The sequence below is a fragment of the Mustela erminea genome, chromosome 12, assembly GCF_009829155.1.
Source record: "Mustela erminea isolate mMusErm1 chromosome 12, mMusErm1.Pri, whole genome shotgun sequence".
NCBI lineage: Eukaryota > Metazoa > Chordata > Mammalia > Carnivora > Mustelidae > Mustela > Mustela erminea.
In genome coordinates this window covers 48,047,231-48,072,591 of record NC_045625.1, presented here as the reverse complement: position 1 = coordinate 48,072,591, position 25,361 = coordinate 48,047,231, and the positions used below count along the sequence as shown (strand labels likewise).

At 39.8% G+C, this 25,361-nt stretch overlaps 1 protein-coding gene across 4 annotated transcripts in view; it reads left to right on the top strand.

Moving 5' to 3' along the window:
• The window catches only part of FOCAD (focadhesin), a 304,328-nt gene that overhangs the window by 150,255 nt on the left and 128,712 nt on the right, over positions 1-25,361 (top strand). For all 4 annotated transcript variants that reach the window (XM_032306228.1, XM_032306229.1, XM_032306230.1 and 1 more), the window contains one exon: positions 917-1,043. In XM_032306228.1, coding sequence (XP_032162119.1) covers positions 917-1,043 — 127 coding nt within the window. The remainder of the gene's footprint in view (positions 1-916; positions 1,044-25,361) is intronic.

Sequence of the window (25,361 nt, the reverse complement as noted above, 5' to 3'; positions counted from 1 at the left end):
ATTTTGATTTTACACCCTTAAAGCTCAGCTTCAGCAGAAGTTAGATATCAGAGTAGGTCAGTCTGTTGATAACTTATTCCACCTCAAGGTCTGCCAACGTTTTCCAGTTTTGGAAAATGATTACTGTTTTCCAGACAGTGAAATGGTAGAATCCAGCCAGGCAAATTTCATCAGTTGGGAGTTTGTTAGTGGAAACTGTTCTGTCACACAGCAGTTATGAGGAAAGCTGGGGATGGACCTGAGCATTTCTTTGAGAAGTTCCGGTCATTCTGGGGCTAGCACACTGCCTGCGGAAGAAAGAGGAGAAGGGGAGGAGGAGGAGTGAGTGAATCCAGTGTCGTGCTGCGGGGGTTCGTCAGTTACGATACATATCCTTACTTTTATCATCAGCGTCATCAGCGTCGTTACTGTGATAGGTGTAACCACCTAGTCAGGTGTCACTGCCGTCACTGTGTCACCACCTGTCCCTGCTGTAATAAATCATCTTCTCCTCTCCAATCCCTGCTTTTGTAGTCAGTGGATGGTACCAGAGCCCCCGGCAGGCAGGAATAGCTCTATCTTTACAGATAATCTCAATGAGGTAAGTCATTGAGACTTACCTCAGTCTCACCATTATTACAGACTTGAGTTTTTTCAATCCAGGCAATAGCATTTCCAGTTTAGGGAGAAGACAGTTTGTTAGCAAGAGTCCTCTTGCTTGGATAATATTTCTTTATCAAAAATGAGCCTCACGTTACAGCAGGAACGACGATGACACGAATCTTGGCAGAAAACATATGTTTGTATTTGCGGGTCAACATTTAATGGATGTAAGGGTAAAGAAAGCTCTAAAGCTTTTTGATCAGGCAAAAGTCCTGGGGTGGGGGGAGTGTGCTCTTCAGCTTTAATCTTGTTTCTAAACTATCCTTTCTCATAGGCCCTACCAGCATGGTGCAGATATGTTGGCAGCTGTTTCCCAGGTGTTGAACGAGTGCACCAAGCCTGATCAAGCCACTCCGGCAGCTTTGGTGCTCCAAGGTCTTCACGCGCTCTGCCAAGCGGAGGTAGGCTTTTTTACCTTATATTGGATCCTTTTGAAGAAAGTACTAACTGGATGCACCATACTTGTTACAAGGACATAAGTTTAGATTCAGTTAATCGAGTGCTGAATGTTCACTCCCAGAGAATTTGGTTAGGGAGTGAGTTTAGCCAGATTCTTTCTTGAAATATCTGTTTCCGTAGATGTTCTCCAGAGGCTAGAGACAACCACTCTGTTTTCCCTTGTTCTTTATTTCCTGTGTTATTTGCAACACGGGATAGTTATGCTTCTAGGAGAACTCGTGCGTAAATCTGCTTCTTAGGTTTGCGATTAGCATGCCATAGAAGCAGAGGAGGTGAAGAGATTGGCATACACCCGTGGCAACTTTATAGCCAGCAGAAATTATGGTTGGCTTGAAGACTGGCAAAGGATCCTTCTTTCCTAGTCACTAGTTTGGGTAGGATGGATTGATGTTAGACTTGCACCTCTAACCATTTTCTGAATTTGAGCCCATTCCCCAGTTGACGACTCAGCAGACAGAATCTTCAGCATTTTGGAGAAATGTGATAATGATGTCAAAGATCACTGATGACCCTAACCAAAGATTTTGACACAGTGAGACATACTTACACAATTGGAGTCTTTTTGCGAAGGATACTAAGTGGAATTCTCTTAGTGTTGGCAGTTATGGTTGGTACAATAATGAATGTAATGTTATAATAAAACAGGCAGTGACTGTACTCGTGTTTATATGCTTATGTTCTTGTGCTAAGTACTTTCCATTTATGCTCCTCATTAATTCGGCAGTATGGGGATTATAACGCCATTTTATAGATAAGGAAAATAGACCTTCGAGGGCGGTTGTTTACTCAGGATCTTGATATGAGACTGAACTTGATATGAGACTGCTCTTTTCTTTTCCTTTTTTTTTTTTTTTTAAGATTTTATTTATTTGACAGCACAAGTAGGCAGGGAGGCAGGCAGAGATAGAGAGGGGGAAGCAGGCTCCCTCCTGAGCAGAGAGCCCGATGCGGGGCATGATCCCAGGACTCTGGGATCATGACCTGAGCTGAAAGCAGAGGCTTAACCCACTGAGCCACCCAGGTGCCCTGAGACTGCTCTTTTGGGTAGATATTTCCTTTAGCAGAGAGTGAGCACCATCACTGTTCAGGAACCGGTATGTGCTGAGGGCTCTACCTCTAGAGCCTGGGCCCAGTGGGGACAGAGCTGTTAGGGTCTCCTAGCAGAGGGCTGCTGCAGCAGGGGACAACTACACAAAACCAATGACTGTTGTTTGTTATTGCTTCCATTAGTCATCTGGAATTGGCGAGTGTCACTTGAATAATGATCTTGCTTTCCTAATAAAGAATTCTAAACCTCTTTTGGAAATGAGTTTTTAGTAGGAGCTTTGAGAGAAGAGAGAATTCTATACTTTCCCCTCCAAAGGGTGATCAGTGTTACCGTTTTGGATGATTTCCTGGTCATTATTTTTTCTAAACAGGAATCAAGTCCTTTCCAAAATTAATCTTTTCTCCTCTAACAGATGGTAATTTTGTCCTACCGTGTCCGTAATTCCTTTGTGTTCTCCACCCGTCCTCCGCTGTTAACACGGCTCTGTTGCCTGTAGATGCTTATTAACTCATAAGAAATGCTCAGTGTGTGGTGCTGATGTTTCTCATTCCATTTTCTCTAAGATATCATTAACTGTAGTTAGTACTGGAGACATGAAAAATGTACCAGATGGCAGGACGCATCTTTGTTTTTGGGCAGTTATGGAACTGTACCTGAGATATACAAGTTTTTAGCTTCCTGTCCTTTGGTTAGTTTACTTAGCCTCTAAGCGTCTCGTTCTTTAAGTGAATGGAAAAGATTACCCCAAAACAAAAGAAACCTGGCGTAATGTCTGCTGACATAGGTGCTCTTTAAATGTTGAGTTTGCTCCTGGAAAAGTGGTATGCTGTTGGATATACTGGTGCCATCAAGAAGGTTCTAAGTAGTTTTTTGTTTTTAATCTTTTCCCTAAAGTTTACATAATATAGAACAGTGACTTAACATCTTCCTATAGACAGTATCATGTCCTTTCAGCACTGAAGCTCTTGTTACTTCTTTCAGTACTTAAAGGAGACAGTTGAGGATTGTTGAAGTCTAGTCCCCCAGTCCAAACTACTACCCAGAGCACTTTACTAAATATGATCTAAATCCGTTCAGGCTGCTGTAATGCAACACAACATACACTGGGTAGCTTATTAGCAAACATTTCTTTCTCATGGTCTGGAGGTTTGTAAGTTTGAGCTCATGGTGCTGGTATATTCAGCGTCTGGTGAGGACCTCCTTCTTGGTTCTTAGATGGCCATCTTTGTAGATAGCTTCAACCTCACACAGCTGCAGGGGCAGGAGAGGTCTCTGGAGATTCTTTATAGGGTCACCAATCCCAGTCATGAAGGCTCTGTCCTCTTAACCTAGTCATTCCCTAAAGATCCCAGCTCCTAAAACTCTCATCTTGAGAATTGCGATTTCAATATATGAATTTTGGAGGAGATGCAAGTGTTCCGCCCATGGCAGCCACTTTGCTTCTCACATTCCATTGTCTTGTAGAGGAATTAAGACATCATGTCTCTAGGTATTTTATTTAATGAGGCCTGTGTCTTATTTTGATACCTTAATATTCCTTCCTTTGCTTGGTTGAAGGCATTTCTCTTTTCTATTGCATTTCTCTCCTTCCTCTTTTGTTTCTTTTCGTGTTATGAAATCCAAATCTTGTATGATTTTTTTTTTAATCAAAAATTCACTTTTAAGGGGTGCCTGGGTAGCTCAGTCGGTTGAGCGTCTGACTCTTGGTTTCGGCTCAGGTCATGATCTCAGAGTCATGAGATCGAATCCCGCGTTGGGCTCTGCCCTCAGTGCAGAGTCTGCTTGACCCTCCCTCTGCTCCTCCCCTGCCCCGCTTGTGTGCGCATTCTCTCTCTCTCTCAAATAAATAAGTAAGTAAATAAATAAATAAAGCCTTAAAAAAAATTCCCTTGACAGGTTGCAAATGAAATAAATCCACTCTGTCTTTTGAACAAATAGAGGTACCCTTTTCAAATCCTTTTTGTATTAAGATGAGTATTAATAAATCATAAAGCAATACTGGCAGTCACTTAACTTCATTTTTTATAGAGAGTGCTTATTTTCTTGTCACTTATTTTTCATTTTTCTTTTCTAAGAGAATAAACTCACTGTTTTATTGACCCTTACCAGAGGTACTTAGTGTTATTTACCATCTTTTCCTCATAGATAGTACAAGTGTCCTGAGTTGTGGAATTATTTTTTTTTCCCCTGAGTTGTGGAATTTGTTGAAATTGGCTGTATCACTGTTAATTTTGGCAATAGAAATACTCTTTTTTAAAAAAATTTTTTGGAATAGCTTTATGTTCATTTAAATAAGTAGGCATAATCTATTTCCCCTTGATGAATCTTGACGGTAGTAATTGATCCTTGTATTTTGTTTAAGCTGTTCCAAGCCTTTTTTGTATGTGTTCATTGTTTGTGAAGTTGCTGCTGTTATGTCCTGTGGTGTGTGTTAAAGTTGCAAAATACACTCAATTTGGTGGCTCTTGCCAAGACACATTTACTAATTTTGGGCTAATCTTTTTTTTTTTTTTTTGCCAGCATGCTATCCATAGAAGCCAGTATGCATTCTTTGAGGCCATTTATTCTGTCTTCTAATTGATATCATGTGTGAAGCAATTGATGGTTGCCGAGAGTTTCAAGAATGAAAATATTCAGCACAGTTATAAATCTATTTCCCAGTAGCATTTGGTAGTAATTTGTCTATCCGCAGCTTTTTAGATCCTTGACTGTCAAATATAATTAAGAATATAGAAAGCTGGGGCGCCTGCATGGCTCAGTCGTTAGGCATCTGCCTTCTGCTCAGGTCATGATCCTGGTGGTCAAGCCCCACATCAGGCTCCCTGCTCAGTGGGAGGCCTGCTTCTCCCTCTCCCACTCCCCCTGCTTGTGTTCCCTCTACTCTCTGTGTTTCTCTCTGTCAAAAAAAATAAATAAAATCTTTAAAAAAAAGAATATAGAAAGCCAAAAACAATGAAATTTTAAAAACCAATAAGGGAAAGAGTAAAATCGAATAATCCTATCTTTTAGAAAGTGCCTCATTTGGAAAACCATTTCAAATTGAATTTCTCTGGACTTTCCCATCCTTGCCTTTTGTAAGTAAGTAGAGCTCTTTTTTTTAAGGTCTATCCTGGATTCCTCAGTTTTAGAGTCACAATTATGAAATTCATTTTTCTGGAGGGTTAAATTAAGCCTGCAATTCCCCCTCCTTAATCACGTATCATGGCGTCCAATGAGAGATTGAAAGGATGGATTCCATGTCATTGCCAACTCTATGAAGGTAAAGATTGTGTTTCCTGTGTGGGTTTCTTCGATGCTGCTTTACTAGACAAAAATGTAAGGGGAAATCCTAGGAATCTTGATGAACCTTAAAGATAAGAATGTAGTTTCCATTTTGAAACTGGAAAAGAAACTTACTCTTTTTTTTTTTTTAAGGTTTTATTTATTTATCTGACAGAGATCACAGGTAGGCAGAGAGGCAGGCAGAGAGAGAGGAGGAAGCAGGCTCCCTGCTGAGCAGAGAGCCCGATGCGGGGCTCTATCCCAGGACCCTGGGATCATGACCCAAGCTGAAGGCAGAGGCTTTAACCCACTGAGCCGGGTACCCAGGAGCCCCAAGAAACTTACTCTTAACACTATAGGTATATTGATTCAGGACTTCACACCTTTTCTTCTTTTTTAATTGGCTGAACTACTTTTTATAATTTACACCTAATATTTGGACATTTAGCGATATGGGGAATCATTTAATACTGGAGAAACAGTGGCTCTGGCAATTTAAGTAACTTTCCAAGGTCACATGACTCATAGGTGAAAGAGAAGGAAAGTAGATCCAGGACCCTCTCCAAGTCTGACTTTCTTTTGTTATTATGAGGCTTCTTTCCTTTGAAAAATATGAGCATGGAATGAAGTACTTTTATCTTCAAGCAGAGGGTTTGCCATTTTCAAAGGAAAATTGATAGTCTTGCATTATCTTTTCCATATTTTTTCCTATCAGCTTTCTCATCTCATCACTCTTTGCCTTAATTTTCTTCTTCTTAAAAAAGACTTATTTATTTGAGAGCTCAAGGTTGCACACACAAGTGGGGGCGGGGGCCGAGGGAGAGAGAGAATCTTAAGCAGACTCCCTTATGAGTACATAGCCCTACTCAGGGTTTGATCTCACAATCCTGAGATCATGACCTGAACAGAAATCAAGAGTCGGTTGCCTAACTGACTACGGCATCCAGGCGCCCCGTTTCTTTTTCACTTAATATAAAGTTATGTCTCTGAAAAGCAATATTCTCTCTCTCTAAAAAAAAAAAAAAAGTTTTATTGGGATGCCTGGGTGGCTCAGTTGGTTAAGGGTCTGCCTTTGGCTCAGACCATGGATCCCAGGGGCCTGGGTTCAAGCCCCACATCAGCCTCCTTGGTCAGTGGGGAGCTTGCTTCTCTCTTTGCATGCCACTCCCCCTGCTTGTGCTCTCTCTCTCTCTCCCTCTCTCTCTCTGACAAATCAAGTATTTTTTAAAAAGTTTTATTAAGCTATAAATTACATACTATTTATTTTTATCCATTTAAATGTTTACAGTTTGATGGGTTTTAGTACAAAATTCTATAGCCATCACTACAATCCGTTTTAGAACATTTTACCACCTCCACAAAAAGAACCTTGTACCCTTTAGCTGTCACCCCCCCAACCCTTCACATTTGCCCTAGCTCTAGACAACCACGAATCTACTTTCTGTCTCTATGGATTTGCCTGTTCTGGACAGTTTACATAAATGGAATCATACAGGGGCTTCTGGGTGGCTCAGTCATTAAGAGTCTGCCTTTGGCTCAGGTCACCATCCCAGAGTCTGGGGATGGAGACCCCATCAGGCTCCCTGCTCAGTGGGGAGTCTGCTTCTCCCTCTCGCACTTCCCCTGCTCTCTCTCTCTCTCTCTGTCAAATAAATAAATAAACAATTTTTAAAAAATGGAATCATACAATACATTGTTTTCTTTGTGACTGGCTTCTTTTACTTAACGTGTTTTCAGGGTTCATCTGTATTGTATCATGTATCAATACCTCATTTCTTTAATGGTTGGATAATATTCTACAGAGTAATTCTATGTTTTGTCCATTTTTTTAAAAAGATTTTATTTGACAGAAGTCGCAAGTAGGCAGAGAGGCAGGCGGGGGGTGGGGAGCAGGCTCCCTGCTGAGCAGAAAGCCCGATGTGGGGCTCGATTCCAGGACCCTGGGATCATGACCTGAGCTGAAAGCAGAGGCTTTAACCCACTGAGCCACCCAGGTGCCCCTGTTTTGTCCATTATTAGTTAACGTTCAGGGTTTTTCCCTTCTTTTTGTCTGTTATGAATAATGCTGCTGTGAACATTGGTGTACAGATTTTGGCATAGACCTAGGTTTTCATTTTGGGGAGGTATACACCTAGGAATGGAATTGCCAGGTCACATGCTTATTCTGTGTTTAACCATTAAAGAAATGGCCGGACTGTTTTCCAAAGTGGCTGTACCATTTTGCATTCCCATCAGCAGTGTATGAAGATTCTAATTTCTCTTCATCCTTAGCAACACTTCTTCTTAGCTGCCCTTCCTTTTTTCCTAACTGTAACCATCCTAGTGCGTGTGAAATGTATCTCTCCTAAGGCTTTGATTTGTGTTTCCCTGATGACTGATGGTAGTGAGCATCTTTCCTTGTGTTTCTTGGCCACTTGTGTATCTTTTTGGAGAAATATCTACTGTGATCCTTTGAATAGTCTCTTCTTCATAGCTTTTAACTCGCCTTGTCAGCCAAGTTACATTTTGTTCCTGTAGGAATGATTAGTAAAACAGTTTTGTTCTCATACATCAAAGTAAAGGACACTGGGAAATCATGAGCTTTTTTATGGGCCTTTTAGTACAGAGCTTATTAAACCATGTGAAATATCAGATAAAGACTCATAAATTCCATTTTACCATTTGTTCCCTTTGTCCACATATTATATTTTCCTTATTTTTAATGAAGTTAGCTGAATGTTTTCATTTCAGTTTATGAAAAACTATTAGACATGTTTTAGTAATAGTATTAGTAAGCATCTGTTGTTTTACTGAGTGTTTTCTATATAGTAACCATTATATATTACAGTCACTATTATCTCATTTAATCTTACTTAAAGAAACCCTCTACCTAAAAGGTACTATTGTCTTCTGGGAAACGAACAGTAGTTAAATTAATTGCCCAAGGTCATATGGCTAACTTGTGGTAGAGTCAGAATTCAAACCCAGGTCTGGCTCAATTCAAAGTCTCTGTCTTAATCACTTTTTTAAAAAAGCCTAGCTTTGTTGAGAGATAATTCACAAATGACCACTATGTGTTTTTGTTAGTCATGTTTGTGTTCAGTTGACCTAGTTATTGTGTGATATTATTGGAGAGATCGTTTTGTGAGCATGACATTTGGACTCATTTCCCACACTTCTTCTCCACTTCCTTTGTGATTGGTTTACTGCAGGAGTTTATATAATTTAGCATTCACATAAAGATCCAAATGAAAGAGATGTTTTGAGCTAAACTAGATTAATTTTTAGTGTTTTTACTGGTGAAAAATTAGATTTTATAATTTAAAGATGTGTTGAATGTTTTTATATCACTTTTAAAGATATTTAGTTTTTATAGTATCACATTTACTTTGAATATTGAAAAAAATAGTCTCCATTAACTTTTCACAAAAGCGTTTTCATTTTGTTTATTTTCCTTTCCGTTGTATTTTTACATATATATATTTTATTTCCATCCTCTCTATTTACATTTTGCTGGAAACATTTTTGATGTTTCTACATATTAAAAAAAATTTTTTAAAGACTTTATTTATTTGTTTGACAGAGAGAGCACAAGCAGGGGGAGAGGGAGAAGTGGGCTCCCGACTGAGCAGGGAGCCTGATGTGGGGTTTGATCCCAGGACTCTGGAATCATGACCTGAGCCAAAGGTGGTCATTTAACTGACTGAGCCACCCATGTGCCCTGTTGCTACATATTTTAATGACTTAATTACATTCCACTGAGTAAAATTATCATAAGTAATCAAATAATGCATTTCCTTTTTGTTTTTTTTTTAATTTAATTTATTTATTTGACAGAGATCATGAGTAGGCAGAGAGGCAGGCAGCGAGAGAAGGGGAGCAGGCTCCCGCATTTCCTTTTTTTTTACTTAATTTTATTTTTTCAGTGTTCCAAGATTCATTGTTTATGCGTCATACCCATTTCTTAAAAATTTTTTTAAAGGATTTTATTAATTTATGCATTTGGGAAAGAGAGAAAGTAAAAGAGAAACAGAGGTGGGGAGGAGCAGAGGGAGGGAGGGACAAGCAGACTCTGCTGAGTGCGCTGCCTGATGTGGGGCTTGATCTTACAACCCTGAGATCGCGACCTGAGCTAAAACCAAGAGTTGGTTGCTCAATCAACTAAGCCACCCGGGTGCCTTGCAAATAATTCATTTTTGATTGACTTTTAAGTTGCTTCCCCCTTTTTTCCTCTTTATTTATTTTTTTTAAAGATTTATTATTTTAGAGAGAGGGAGAGGGAAAGAGAAAATCCCAAGCAGACTCCACTGAACACGTAGCCTGCTAGGGGACTCAATCCCTGAGATCATGACCTGAGCCACGCAGGTGCCCCCCTCTACTTTTCTGTCTGTATATTTAGTAGTCTAAGAAGTAATTACCTTGTAAAGTTTAAGTTCCTTTTGGATTATTTTCTTAGAATAAATATTTTAGAGTTTTAAGGATATTTTAATGATTTTTTTTTAAAGATTTTATATATTTATTTGACAGACGGGGATCACAAATAGGCAGAGAGGCAGGTAGAGAGAGAGGGAGGAAGCAGGCTCCCTGCTCAGCAGGGAGTCTGATTCGGGGCTCAATCCCAGGACCCTGTGATCATGACCTGAGCTGAAGGTACAGGCTTTAACCCACTGAGCCCCCCAGGCACCCCTATTTTAATGATCTTATTAAATAGTTAACTTACTTTTGTAGTAACTTTCCATGTTTACCTGAGCCTGAGAGATGGAATGTAGCTACTTGTACCCAAGTTTCAGCAGTATTGTTTGTTACTGGGGAGAACAGTTCAGTTGTATTGCTATTTCATTAACTCCTGGTAGCATTGCTTTTTATGATCATTGTGCTTGCTACCAGGAGCCCATAATCCCTTATGCCCCAAATTACAAGCGGTCATTAAGGAAAGATCTAAATTGTTGCCTCATAGTGAATTTGCCCATTGTAAGTTTAGCTTTAGGGCTTTGGAGAATTACTAATATAAAGGAGGCAGGGTGGTGATTTAATTCAATATGGGTTTTTAAGTGGAAGTTGTAAAAAGTTAACTGTACTTTAATTTTATTTTTTAAATTTTTATTTTTTGAGCATTTTATTTATTTGAGAGAGAGTGTATACAAGCATAAGAGAGGTGAGGGGCAGAGGGTAAGGGAGAGGGACTAGCAGGTCTCTCACTGAGCTGAGAGCCCAACCCAGGGCCCCATCCCAGGACCCCGAGATCATGATCTGAGCTGAAGTCAGATGCTTGATTCACTGAGCCACCCAGGTGCCCCTTAGTTAGTTTTATTTTTAAATCATTTGTATACTATTATTATGAGTGCCTTTAAGTATGTTTTATTTATTTATTCATTCATTCATTCATTCATTTATTTATTTATTTTTAAAGATTTTTATTTATTTGTTATAGAGAGAGAGAGAGATACAGAGCGCAAGCACAGGCAGACAGAGTGGCAGCCTAGAGGCAGAGGGAGAAGCAGGCTCCCTGCCGAGCAAGGAGCCCGATGTGGGACTCGATCCAGGACGCTGGGATCATGACCTGAGCCGAAGGCAGCCGCTTAACCAACTGAGCCACCCAGGCGTCCCTATGAGTGCCTTTAAAGTTCATCTTGTTTGCTTGAGATCATATTAAACCCAAACTTCAGCTTTTTTTGTTTGTTTGTTTGCTTTTATTTTATATTTTAAAAATGTTATTGTTTTGCTTTAGATATTTATGGGTCTAAATGGAAAAGAGTTCCTATTTATGTCATAATCTCACAGTCCCTCGCCTATTCCTGAAGATGTTCAAGTAGAAAAGGTTGGTAGCCTTTCAGAAGGCTTCTGCCAGGTTGTCGTCTGCTCATTCTCTGGTGAGTGGAGGTGAGGAGGAGAGCAAGGGGAGAGGGTGTGGTGCGGCTTCTCCCTCAAACCCCACGGCGACTGCAACAGCAAACAGTAGGCAAGGATTCCTTGGGCAGGAAACAACATTCACCTTAAAATAAAAATACTGACAATTTAAGCCAGGATGTGCAGGGCTCTCTGGATATGAAGATTTATAAGACACTTTTTTTTTTTTTTTTTAAATTTGACAGACAGAGATCACAAGTAGGCAGAGAGGCAGGCAGAGAGAGAGAGGGAAGCAGGCTCCCTGCTGAGCAGAGAGCCTGATGCGGGGCTCAATCCCAGGACCCTGAGATCATGACCCGAGCCGAAGGCAGCGAACCCACTGAGCCACCCAGGCGCCCCTATAAGACACTTCTGGCCTAGGAATTCACAGTCTAGTAGGGGAGAACACTGCGTTAAGTACACTCAGTGTATTTGAAATTTGGAAATAAGGGAGAGGAGAGATAGAAGGCAGCAAAGGAATCCTTCTCTAAACCTCACGCAGCAGTTCTGTGGCAGAGGGAAAAAACATTGGGTGTAGAAGGGAGAGACTCTGTGGCTCACCTGGAGCTCTCAGTTTTTTTCTTACTTAAAAAGAAAGCTGTCTTGTTAAGTAGCCCTATTGAGATATAATCCACATAGTCTACATTTCACCCATTTATGGTGTACAGTTCAGTGGCTTTTTGAATATTCACAGAGTCATGCATCCATCTCCACAGTCAATTTTAGAACATTTTCGTGACCCCAAAATGAAACGCCATCCCCTCCATGCCCCTCCCCCCAGCCTTAGGAAACCGCTCATCTATTTTCTGTCTCTATAGACATGCCTGTTGTGGACATTTCACGTAAAAGGAGCTATATAGTATGTGGCCTTTTGTGACTGGCTTTTCATTAGTGTAGTGTTTTCCAGCTTCATCTGTGCTGTAGCATGTATCCATACATTATTTTTTATAGCTGAGTAATACTGCTTTGTATGGCTACACCACATTTTATTCATTCATTAGGTGATGGACATTTGGTTTTTTCCACACTTTGGCTGTGATGAATAATAGGTCTTTTTTTTTTTTTTTAAAGATTTTATTTATTTATTTGACAGACAGATCACAAGTAGACAGAGAGGCAGGCAGAGAGAGGAAGGGAAGCAGGCTCCCTGCTGAGCAGAGAGCCCGATGCGTGGGGCTTGATCCCAGGACCCTGGGATCGTGACCGGAGCCGAAGGCATATGCTTTAACCCACTGAGCCACCCAGGTGCCCCTACAAGATCTTTTAAAAAATATTTTATTGATTTGCAAGAGAGCAAGTGAGTGCGCACGAACGGGGGAGGGTTAGAGGGAGAGGGAGAAGCAGACTCCCTGCTGAGCAGCCCCCCTCCCCGCCCCACTCCCCCCTCCAAGGTCTTGTACATAGATACACACCCAGGAAGAATGAAACCTAAGAGTGGAAGTGTTGGATTATGTTGCTCTCTGTTTAGCTGTTTGAGTAACAGCCAGACCTTTGTCCAAATGAGCTATATTGTTGTACCAATATACATCTTTCGTTTCCTCTCCCCAGATAATGCAGATACTCCTAGGTAGGCATGGCCACTGAAGCATTATTAGCTGTTACCTACATTCTTACAAAATGTATATGATGTGGCTAGTCATTTAAGAATAAGAATGTAGCAGAACAATAAAGATTCGCAAGCTTGTCAAAAAAAAAAAAAAAAGAATAAGAATGTAGTAGCGTATCTTTGGTTATATAGAAGGGTTGCTAAGAAAGGGAGAGCTGCCCTGGACAGTTCTTTCTGACTTTCTTTGGGGCATTGTTGCCTTGCTACTCAAAATGATTTCATCTGCCTTTGGGAAGTTGCCAACCCTTGTCTTACCAGGTGTCCTCTTTGAACAGTAATTAATAACAATCCAGAAAGGTGCATTGTTTACCGTACTAAGGATGTCTGTCTTCATAAAAACCAACGTATCTATAAATCAGAGTTTGGAAATGTATGGCTTATTTTGTTTGATTATCATAGGATTAATATTTTAAATTCTAATATTAATGAAAAATGAAAATATAGATACCCGCTGTCTCTTCGTGAGGCAGGAGTATCTTGCAGTACCTGGCCTGCTTGTCCACATGGCATTGACCTATTGGTGGTAAGTAGCACTTAGCAGCTTCCTGTAGACGAGCGCATGCTCTAATTTATTGTGGTCCCTTTGCCTTTTAGATGTACATTACCTGCCTGACCCAGGTAGTCCTTGCAAGTGTGTCTTGTTATTTTAATATTATAAGTGATTTCATAGGAACTTGTGTTTGTAACAACTCTCCCTTCTTCTGTCCAAACCACTCTTCAAAAAGGAAGCTTTTTCTAGGATTGGGTAATAGGCATGAAAAAAGGTCCACATTGTTGTTCACAGGGAAACCTGTATACCTCTGTGCTCGCTAAAATTAAAAAGACTGTCAGTACCAAATATTAGAGAAGGTGTGAATATCTCCCATGTTATTGTCAGGAATATAAAGTGATAAAACCATGGTGGGAAAGTATTTAGTAGTGGTGGTGATTGTTGTTTTAAGATTTTATTTGTTTAGGGTGCCTGGGTGGCTCAGTGGGTTAAGTCTCTGCTTTCGCCTCAGGTCATGATCTCAGGGTTCTGGGATCGAGTCCCGCATCGGGCTCTCTGCTCAGCAGGGAGTTTGCTTCCTCCTGTCTCTGCCAGCCTGTATGCCTACTTGTGATCTCTGTCTATCAAATAAATAAATAAAATCTTTAAAAAAAGAAGATTTTATTTATTTGAGTGCAAGCAGGGGAAGGGGCAGAGGGACAAGTGACTCCCCACTAACCGTGGAGCCCAACATGGGGCTCCGTGCCAGGACCCTGAGACCATGACCTGAACTGATGTCAGATGCTTAACCAACTGAGCCATCCAGACGTCCCAGCGGGTTTTTTTTGATAAAAATGAATGGAAACCTACTTAATGATCCAGCATTTCCACTTGTAGGTATTTACCTGAGTAAACGAAGACAGGTTCACAAAAAACTCCTTAAGAATTTTCAGTTGTGCTTTATTAATGGTAACATATTTGCAGACAACCCAGCTGTTCGTCAGCTTGTCAGCAGGTGAACAGATAGTGGTGTATTTGTACGGTGCTATTCGGCAAGATAAAGGAACGCACTACTGATATTTGGGACAGCACAGATGAATCTTAGGAACATGCTCATTGAAAGATTCCAATCACAAAAAGTGCATATGTATCATTTTTATGAAATTCAAAAATTGGCAGAATTAATCTATGGGGACAAATCAGCATAGTGGTTGCCTTAAGGGGGGGAGGAGAAGGATAGGGTAGAAAGCACCTTAGGAAATTCCGGACTGTGGTCTATATCTGCACTGGTCATATCATAGCTATTAGCTACGTGTGACTAGTAAGCACTAGAACTATGGCTAAATCGGGGTGCCTGGGTGGCTCAGTATTGAAGCACCTGCCTTCGGCTCAGGTCATGATCCCAGAGTCCTGGGATTGAGCCCTGCATCAGGCTCCCTGCTTAGCAGAAAGCCTGCTTCTCCCTCTCCGACTCCCCCTGCTTGTGTTCCCTCTCTTGCTGTGTCTCTGTCAAATAAATAAAATCTTGAAAAAAAAAAAAAAAAGAAAGGAACTATGGCTAATTCGAAGTATGATATGTTGCAAACATAAAATATACAGCAGATTGAAGCTTTATGAAAAACATGTAAAATACCACATTGATAATATTTTTAAAATCAATTCCAGATTGAAATGGTAGTATTTTTGGGTATAGTAGGTTAAATAAAATATAGTTAAGTTAATTTCATCTGTCTCCTTTAACTTTTTAAAATGAGGTTACTGGAAAATTTTAAATTGAATATGTGGGTCACATTCTATTTCCACGGTCTGTCCATCTTGATTGGGGTGGTGGTTACAAAAGTGTGTACATCTGTCAGAATTCATTGAACTGTAAGATTAAGATCTGTACTTTCAGTAGTATGTTATTCTGCTTTGTAAAACAAAACTACAAAAGCTATATTCTTCATGCTAGTTACCATATTTGACACTCGGCATCCATTATATCCATATATTCGCGATCATCTTATAATGTAGGTGACACTTGCTAATGAGTCTAGGGAGTCTAAAAAACATCAGAATTGACGTACAAATACATGGTGACGTGATTTGCGTGCCCTGTGGTTCAACTCTAATCCTTGTGCTTTTCCCATTGCATCATATTGCTTTACCAGTGGTGATCAAATGGGGGTCTACTCTGGGGCCGTTGGTTTTGTGCCTAAAGCCATTGATTCTAAATCTGTGCTCTGGGAGGTGGTGAATGAGTCGTAACAATTTGGAAAGGTAATTCCATAAGTGCCTGAGTCTGGTATACTTGCCCCTGAAGTCTCGAAGAGGAAAGTAACTTCCCGTCTAAACAAATTGCCCGCCATTGGAGGGGCAACGGCTCCAGGCTCTAGGGTGCATAAAAATGAAAATCAATACATTGTCCTGAAAAGCGGGGCTCATTCACTTTTAACGTTTTCTCTCTCAAGTCTTGAGATGGGACCGTGAGGCCGGGCTGGCTCTCTGTTTTCTTAATCAGCTGTGAGTCTGTTGTAGCAAAAATTAATAGGCGTTGCAGGATCGTGAAGAAAAGCTCTTTCATCTTGCCAGCTCCAAGAGGGTGTTGTATTTTCAAAGCGGAGTATTGTACAATTGAGCAATAGATAAGGAGGGGAGGGGCCTTTCCTGGGGATTCTTGACCGCTGGAAGAGTTCACTTCAGGCCATTTGTCACAGCAGTGATTTTCCCGGAAATCCCCTATGCCAAGGTTATGTTTTGGCTATTCTATCCTCTTTTATTGATTTATTTTCTGAAATCACGGGGGAAGGTAGTTGTCCTGCCCTCTCTTCATCATCCCAGCTCTTTGTCTAGCTGCTCCTTCGGAGCACCACGGGGTGGGAACCATTTTCAATGGGACGCAGCAGGTTTGAAAGGTTTTAGGGAGTGAGTGTGGTGCAGAAATGGCCAATAGAAATCCTGGATTTTGTTTAAGCATTTTTCAGCGTGATAAATATAATTTAATATGGAAATGTGATCCATTGTCCCACGGCAGGTTTTCTCAGCTGTGTACAGTAAGGATTCTGTCGCCTACTGTGGATTCGGTATTTATTACACTCTGGAACCTCTTTTGTTGTTCTGAGGTTTTGTTTGTGGGGACATTTAAAGGTGGATTGCCTGTTCAACCTTGCAGAGGAGTTGATTAAGTTTAATTTGCTATGCATTAGGGAAGGAATTTGCTGGTCTTTTTGAACTGAGCTCTACGTTATTTGTAGCTGGGCTTTATTTTTTTTTTTTTTTAATGCCTTCAGTTCTTTCTGGGCATGAAAACGCTTTTTGTACATTTGTTGAATCTATTTCCATGCTGAGCTTTTTATATACAGCACAATGACCCTTTGCACTTGCACTTGTAGTTTGGCCTTATTTTTAACTTTAAAAGGACAGCAGGAAGTTGCCTTTTATTAAACATTTGCGGGATATTATAACATTTACTTTGTCACCCTGTAAGTAGATGTTTCAATATGGTTTTTCATTTTTAAAATAAAATTTCAACTGTGTTATTTTTGTACGGTTCAGCACACATACGCCATGTGAAATGTGTGGGAAAATAAAAATATTGCTGTTTTTTTTCTTTAAATAGAAAAGACTTAAGTCTCCCACTATTTAATTATTTGGTTGTATTTTTTTTTAAAGAAGTATTTGGAGAAATCATGTCAAATTGAGCACTGTATAAAAACATAATGGGAAATCTTGAATTTGAGGTGTTGAAATTTTATAATTTCCTGTAGCTTCTCTTTTTCTTTTATTTAATTAAGTTTTTGATTTTCCTTCCAGTATCGTGGACATACAGGGTTATATTAGTTTCAGGTGGATGGTGTCCTCTGCATGCTCAGTGCTCCTCGTAAGTGTGCTCTTGAGTCCCCATCACCTATTTCCGCCATCCCACAAACCCCTTCTTGTTGATGCTTTTATACTTCAGTCCTCTTTGCTCTGCTGTCCGCCCTGCACCGTACTCCGATTTGCTATGATCTTAAGATACTTTGAAAAATTTATAATCTCAACTTCGGAGGTGACAACGTTTAGGAGCTCCTCCTGCCCCCTATGCATGATATTAATCCCATTTTCTGTTGGTGTTGTGTTTAAGGTATTTTGGTAAGAAAAGTTTTCTCCCTTGAATTGGCCTCATGGTCTCTGAGGATTATGAACTGATGTGAGTCATCTGTGAGTGAACATGAACGCTCTTCAGGGTATCCAGCCGTGAGTTTCCGGCTCTCAGTCACAACCCCAGGGCATTCTTTAAAAGATCAAACAAGTTGGACACTGGGAGGGTTTCAAGGATAGGATGCCAGTTAACATCAGAAGAGCTGGTCTCCGTGGTTGCAAATTGTGCTTATCTGAATCAGTGCCACTGAGCTGGAAATAATGAAATGACTCAAATGATGCTGATTGTGTGCCATTCTGCTATTCCTGTGAATAAAATACATTGGTTTGAGCTTATACAAGGGGTGGGGTTTTTCTTTGGGGGGATAAATGTAGGTATGGGGTGTAGAGAGAGAATAGCTGAATCAGGGTAGCAGACCAGATGGCATTAATGTTTGAAAGGCTTTATGGATTTTGAGATCCAATTGAAAGCATTATATGGGTACCTTCCAAGAATTTAAAAGGTTTATTTCTAAAAAGATTTTATTCATACGTACCTTTAAGTGACCCAGAATTAAACTTTTATCAAAAATGGCATTGTCATCTGCGGTGCTTAAGCTCATCTCTGTTCATATGAATGTATTGATGAAAAACCGAAGGATCTCACCCTCTCATTGCCTCAGATGAAATACCGCCTTTGTCATATCCCATAGGTTTTGGACTGAGGTGTTTTTGTTCTCATTGGTTTCCACAAATTGTTTAAGTTCTTTGATTTTCTGGTTGACCCAAACATTTTTTTTTTTTAAAGATTTTATTTATTTATTTGACAGACAGAGATCACAAGTAGGCAGAGAGACAGGCAGAGAGAGAGAGAGAGAGGAAGAAGCAGGCTCCCCGCAGAGCAGAGAGCCCGATGCAGGGCTCGATCCCATCATGACCTGAGCGGAAGGCACAGGCTTTAACCCACTGACCCACCCAGGCACCCCAGACCCAAACATTCTTGAGCAGGATGGTCTTTAGCTTTCAAGTGTTTGAATTCCTTCTAAACCTTTTCTTGTGATTGAGCTCCAGTTTCAAAGCGTTGTGGTCTGAGAATATGCAGGGAATTATCTCAGTCTTTTGGTATCAGTTGAAACCTGATCTGTGACCCAGTATGTGGTCTATTCTGGAGAAACTTCCATGTGCGTTCAAGAAGAATGAGTATTCTGTTGCTTTAGGGTGGACTGTTCTGTATATATCTCTGAGGTCCATCTGGTCCAGTGTGTCATTCAAAGCTCTTGTTTCTTTGTTGATTTTCTGCTTAGGTGATCTAATGCTGAGAGTGGAGTGTTAAGATCCCCTACAATTAACATATTATTATCAATATGTCTCTTTATTTTGATTAACAGTTGGCTTATGTGGTTGGCTGCTCCCATGTTGGGGGCATAGATATTTACAATTATTAGATCTTCTCATTGGATAGACTTTTAAGAATGATAGTGTCCTTCTGTATCTCTGACTACAGTCTTTAGCTTAAAATCTAATTCATCTGTTAGAATTGCTACCCCAGCTTTCTTTTGAGTCTGTTGGCATGAAAGATGGTTCTCTATCCCTTCACTTTAAGTCTGGATGTATCATTAGGTTTAAAAGGAGTCTCTTATAGACAAGATTAAAAAGCTTCTGCACAGCAAAGGAAACAGTCAACAAAACAGGCAACACATGGAATGGGAGAAGATATTTGCAAATCACAGCACAGACAAAGGGCTGATATCCAAGATCTATAAAGAACTTCTCAAATTCAACACCCAAAAAACAAATAATCAAGTATGAAAAGGGGCAGAAGACATGAACGGACACTTCTCCAAAGAAGACATACAAATGGCTAGCAGGCACATGAAAAAAATGTTCATTATCATTAGCCATCAGGGAAGTTTAAATCAAAACTGCATTGAGATACCACCTTACATCAGTTAGAATGGCAAAAATGAACATGGCAAGAAGCAACAAATGTTGGAGAGGATGTGGAGAAAGGGGAACCCTCTTACACTGTTGGTGGGAATGCAGGTTGGTGCAGCCACTTTGGAAAATAGTGTGGGGATTCCTGAAAAAAATTAAAAATAGAGCTACTCTTTAACCCAGCAATTGCAATACTGGCCCCAAAGATACAGATGTAGTGGAAAAAAGGGCCACATGCACCCCAATGTTCATAGCAGCAGTGGCCACAGTCACCAAACTGTGGAAAGAGTCAAGATGGCCTTCAACGGATGAATGGATAAAGAAGATATGGTCCATATGTACAGTGGAATATAACTCAGCCATCAGAAAGGATAAATACCCAACTTTTGTATCAACCTGGATGGGACTGGAGGAGATTATGCTGAGTGAAATAAGTCAAACAGAGAAAATCAGTTATGAGATGGTTTCATTTACTTGTGGAACATAAGGAATAGCATGGAGGATGGGAGGAGATGAACCATGAGAGACTGTGGACTCTGAGAAACAGATTGAAGGTTTGAGGGGAAAGGAGTAGGGGGATCAGTTGGCCCGGTGATGGGGATAAGGAGGGCATGTATTGCATGGAGCAGTGGGTGTTAAACAATGAATCTTGGAACATGACATCAAAAACTAATGACGTACTGTATGGTGACTAATATAACATAATAAACAACAATAAGAAATATTGCTAAGAGGCTCATTTCTGGAAATACTGTTTCCAGATTACACTTCACCTTGACTAGATGACAAAAATCACTTCTTAGTAAAAAGGCCGTTAACTTGCTTCGGAGATACTTGGGATTAAGACAGTAAGAATTTGAGAAGTCTCCATGTAGGTACACAGTTACTCAATACATTGGTAACATGCATGCATATCCAGAAATAATATTTAAAGGAGATAATATACACACTCTTTTAGTTCTTCAGTTTTAAGTTTGGGAGACTTTTATCATTTATAGTAAAGGATTTTGTTAGTCTGTGGAATATAAGTTGGATGTCATTCTAATGCCTTTTTCATGTTTTGAGTATACATTACCTTTATGACTCAGATGACTTCTTGCTATTGATCCTATGGTTTTTGAGCTTTATGAAAAGCTTGGCTGACATTTTCTCACAATAGCAAGGTGACTGCGCTGCCCTGGGTTCTAATTTAGCATTAATGGGTAGATATTCTCAGGAGAATCATTCTTTTTGCTTCAGAGCCATGCCATACTGCCTCTGCTTCTGTCAGCGGTCATCGGAGCAATTAGCTTGCTTAAACAGCCTGACATGGAATGACTTTGGTCTGAAATGATCGAAATACAGGTCCAGTAAAAGAATGTCATTGATGTTGTTTCATTGTGTTATACTTAAAGCTTCAGTTGGAGTGTACTTTCTTCTCTTTCTCTTGTTTGGCTTAGCTACTACTATATCTAAGTTATGGACTTCAAAGAAAAATGAAGGATGGTAGTGTTTAATGTGTAGGGCAGGGTCTTCCAAAGTTGGTAGAAAGCTTGTGCTACTAAATCAGAATCTCTAGAGATGAAACCTAGGATATTTTTTTAAATGAGTTCTCCAGTGACTTTGATGTACAGTGAAGTTTGGGACCAGTGTCAAAAGCAGTGGTCTCTAAAGTGGGTTGTGTGCAAGCCTACCCATGAGGTTGAGAAAGAAGATACTATGATATTTCTTTTTATCTTTTCTCTAAAAAGAGAGAAAGAAAACTTTAATAAGATTTAGCATACAGATGAATGGCCTCTTGCATGTCCATCAGGTGATCGGGTGTCACCTGGAGTAGCCAGGTATTGTAAAGGAAGAATGAGAGTTCCACAGTGAACACCGATTCTAGAGCCATCTCTCCTCTGTTAGAATATGACAGTCCATTAGTTTATACATATCAGTTAAATGAATTTATAGGAAATGTATATGCATGCATACATATATACATATGTATATAGTTGTCATTTTGCATGTATTTATGTTTGTATAATGTATATTATATATATACTATTCTACATATTTACATGTGCATATATATTTGTGTGTGTGTGTGTGTGTGTGTACCACATATAGTGTGTCATTTAATTAGGCATGATGATCTGGGTATGCATTGTTGAAAAGTTCATCTGAAAAAAAAAAAAGTTTATCTGAAGCACTGTTAACCTTGACTTTATGAATTTCTTGATTGCTTCATGTTACACCTAAGCACAACTACACACAAATCGTTTGCCTTTTTTTTTGAACCACATAATAGCTATGTTTTTCTAACATCAGTGTCATTTAAAGAAAATAACAGCTTTACAGAGATATAACTCCCCTATCATAAAGTTCACTGTTAAAGTGTGTATAATTCAGTGATTTTTAGTATAGTCACAACGTTATACATCGATCACCATTGTTAAATTCCAGAACATTTTAAAATCATTCCTGTGGCAGGCTGAATAATGGCCTCCAAAGAAATTCAGGTCCTAATCTCTGGAACCTATGACTGTAACCATACATAATCAAAGGGGAGCTTGAATATCTGATTGAGTAAAGGGTCTTGAGATGGTTAGATTGTCCTGTATTATCTGGGTGGTTCCTTAAATGTAATCGCTCACATCCCTCTAAGAAGGAGACAAGGAGAGAGAATGTGCTGCCTGAAGCAGGAGGACATAAGGTGATGTGCTAAGAAGAAGGCATCTTGAGCCAAAAAATGCAGGCAGCTTCCAAAAAACTAGACCAGGCCAGGAAATAGCTCCTCCTCTAGGACTCCAGAAGGAACCCTGATTTTTTTTTTTTTTTAAGATTTTATTTATTTATTTGACAGACAGAGATCACGAGTAGGCAGAGAGGCAGGCAGAGAGAGAGAGAGAGGGAAGCAGGCTTCCTGCGGAGCAGAGAGCCCGATGCGGGGCTCGATCCCAGGACCCTGAGATCATGACCTGAGCCGAAGGCAGCAGCCCAAACCACTGAGCCACCCAGGCGCCCCAGGAACCCTGATTTTTTTAGCCTTGGAAGAGTCATCTGAACTCTGACCTCCAGGACTGTAAGAGAATATTTTGTGTCTTTTAGGCCACTACATTTGTGATAATTTGTGAGAGCTGTAGAAATGAATATGATCTCCAAAAGAAACTCTCTGCCCATTAGCAGCCACTCTCAATTTCTTGGCAACCACTTTTTGTCTTGATAGATTTGCCTCCTCTGGACTTCTCATGTCATTGGAATCATGCAATATATAGCCTTTTGTATCTGGCTCTTTCACCTACATATTTTCAGGGCTCACAAAACTTCACTCCTTCCTATGGGTGAGTAATATTCCATTGTAATGGCTGTACCACATTTTATTAAATCCATTCATCAGATGATGGCCATTTGGATGATTTCTATTTTTTGGCTATTATGAATACTGTTCTGAGCATTCGTATACATGTTTTTGCATGGATTTCTGTTTTCAGTGCTCTTGATACATACTTTGAATTTCTGGGTCATGTGATAACTCTTTTTAATTTTTTATGGAGTTGTGAAACTCCAAATGTAGATGTTCTGTTGTATTTTATGGAGTTGCGAAGCTCCAAGTGGTCACGCCATTTTACATTCTTCTGAGCAATGTGTAAGAGTTTCCCTTGTTCTACCTGCTCACCCACCTTCCTTACTGTCGTTTTTATTATAGTCTTCCTATGGGGTCTGAAGCATTTTACTGTGGTTTCAATTGCATTTTCCTGCCGGATTTATGGTGTTGAGCATCTTTACATGTGCTTATTGGCAGACTGTATTATTTACAGTATTTTGTACTGAGATTGGGAGTGTCTCTGAGAAATGTGTATTGCATAGAGGTTGAAAAGTTATTGAAATTTGGGATGTGTGGGCAGCTCTGTCAGTTACGTGTCTGTCTTTGGCTTGGGTCATAATCCCAGGCTCCAAAATTGAGCCCCGCTTCGGGCTCCCCGCTCAGCCAGGACCCTGGTTCTCCCTCTCCCTCTGCTGGTGCTCTGTCTTTCTCTCACAAATAAATAAGTAAAATCTTAAAAAACAACAACAACAACAAAAGTTATTGAAGTTAGAGATGTTTTACTTTTTTCTTTTATTGAGAATAATTGTTTCAAGTTTCCTTACTTTGCCTACTGTTTTCCTTCTTATTGTTCATGTATATAACATGTGAAAAAATATATGTTGGCACACCTTTTTTTTAACCAGTGGAGCTGTACAAACAAGCATGTTTATAGGTCACAGGATAGAGGTTGTGCCTGTGTAACATATGGTAAGGTGTCATTCAAAGGTATCCTCTCAAGCCATCTTTATGAAGAGGTCTGTTAAGATGATCCGTTTTCTTAGATTTTTTTGTTATATGCTATAGAAATGCTTTGAAGGGGGGCACCTGGCCAGCTCAGTACATGGAGCATGCAATTCTTGATCATGAGGTTTGAGCCCCATGTTGGGTGTAGAGATTGCTTAAAAAAAAAAAAAAAAAAAAAAAAAAAAAAAAAAAAAAGATGCTTTGAAGGAATAAGGATTTAACTTTAAAGAAACTAGGCTATAGCATTCACTTCAAGGCATTGTCTTTAAATGACTAACTTAGGAGCAAATAGCATTATGTAATAACCACAAACACAAGGAAAACAACCATTCCATTTATTGAGTGCCCATTGTGGTCATGGCCCAACACTAAGTATAACATGCATTATCTCATTTAATTATTACAACATCTCTGTGAGTTTGGTGGTCTTGTCCCTATTTTATATGGGAATAAGCTAAAATCCATGGAGTGCAATAGTTCTCCCAAGGGCATGGAGCTAAGAAGAGGCAGAGTTGGGGTTTGAATATAAGGCTAATAATCCCTTGCCTTTTATTCAGTATCTTATCATATAATGTCATTCTTGTTACTTCTGTTCCCATTCTCCAGAGGGTCCTCCCTCTTACCCCACAGGTGGGGCAGATGTAGACTGCCGCCACTTGATAAATAAAAGGGCTGAAGAAGAATGGCTTAGAGGTTTTGCGAGCAAGAGCGTTTCCATTTATCCATGGGAAACTCCAGAACCACTTAGAATTGGCTAGGTTTTGGAGTCAGCAGCTGTAGAACGGAATTAGAGAAGGACTTGATTCTGGTTTCAAGTGACACCCATCCTTGAGCCGAGGAAGGCAACCCACTTTCTGAGCCAACCCAATAGAGGAAAGGAGAAACTGACTGTTTTTATTTATATTCATTCATGTTCAACTAAAATTTGTTTGCCCACTGTGCACAAGGCACTGTGAAATGCTGGAGATAGAATGATGTAAAGGATTAATCCCCAGAAAACTCATTCTAAGTTGGGGACCCAGAGCGAACAGACATAACCATTCATGGTACGCCTCCCTGTGTGCAGTTGTGATAAATTCTGCGAAGCAGGATTATAAATTGTTTTGGAATAAATTGTGTAATCTACAGTAATATCAGGTAATCTAAGAATGCTAGTAAAACTTCTCTAATGAGTGAGATCTTTCCTAGTTAATAATGTAGTTAAATGATTGTTTTCTGTTTCTGTTTTACGAAATGTCCTTATCCCTTAGGTTTGTGTCCTCTGTTTGCCCCAAAGCATCCCTTTCTATTTAAGCATTATAACCAACCGTAAATATTTGCTTCCCATGTTTGTGCTCCTGTGAGCTACTTTGGGGAGGTCATAAGCTCTTTTTATTTGTCTCTAGTCCTAGTTCTTCACAGCAGGGCTGGCCTGTTAGGAGATTTGAATGCCGGCTTGTTTATGAGACATTCGGAATTGTCCAGGAAGGTTATGATTTCACATTCTATTCCATGCTGTCAATGAATTTTTATTTTTTAGACTATGTATATTGAGTTTCTAAAGTTTTTTTTTGGGGGGGGTGCATGCCATGTTTGTTGCTCAAAAATCAGAAAATACAGATACGCAAAACGTGAAACAAGGAAGTGCCTGTGTCAGTATCCAGGGATACATCTAATATAAACAACTTGCCATATATAGTTTTGT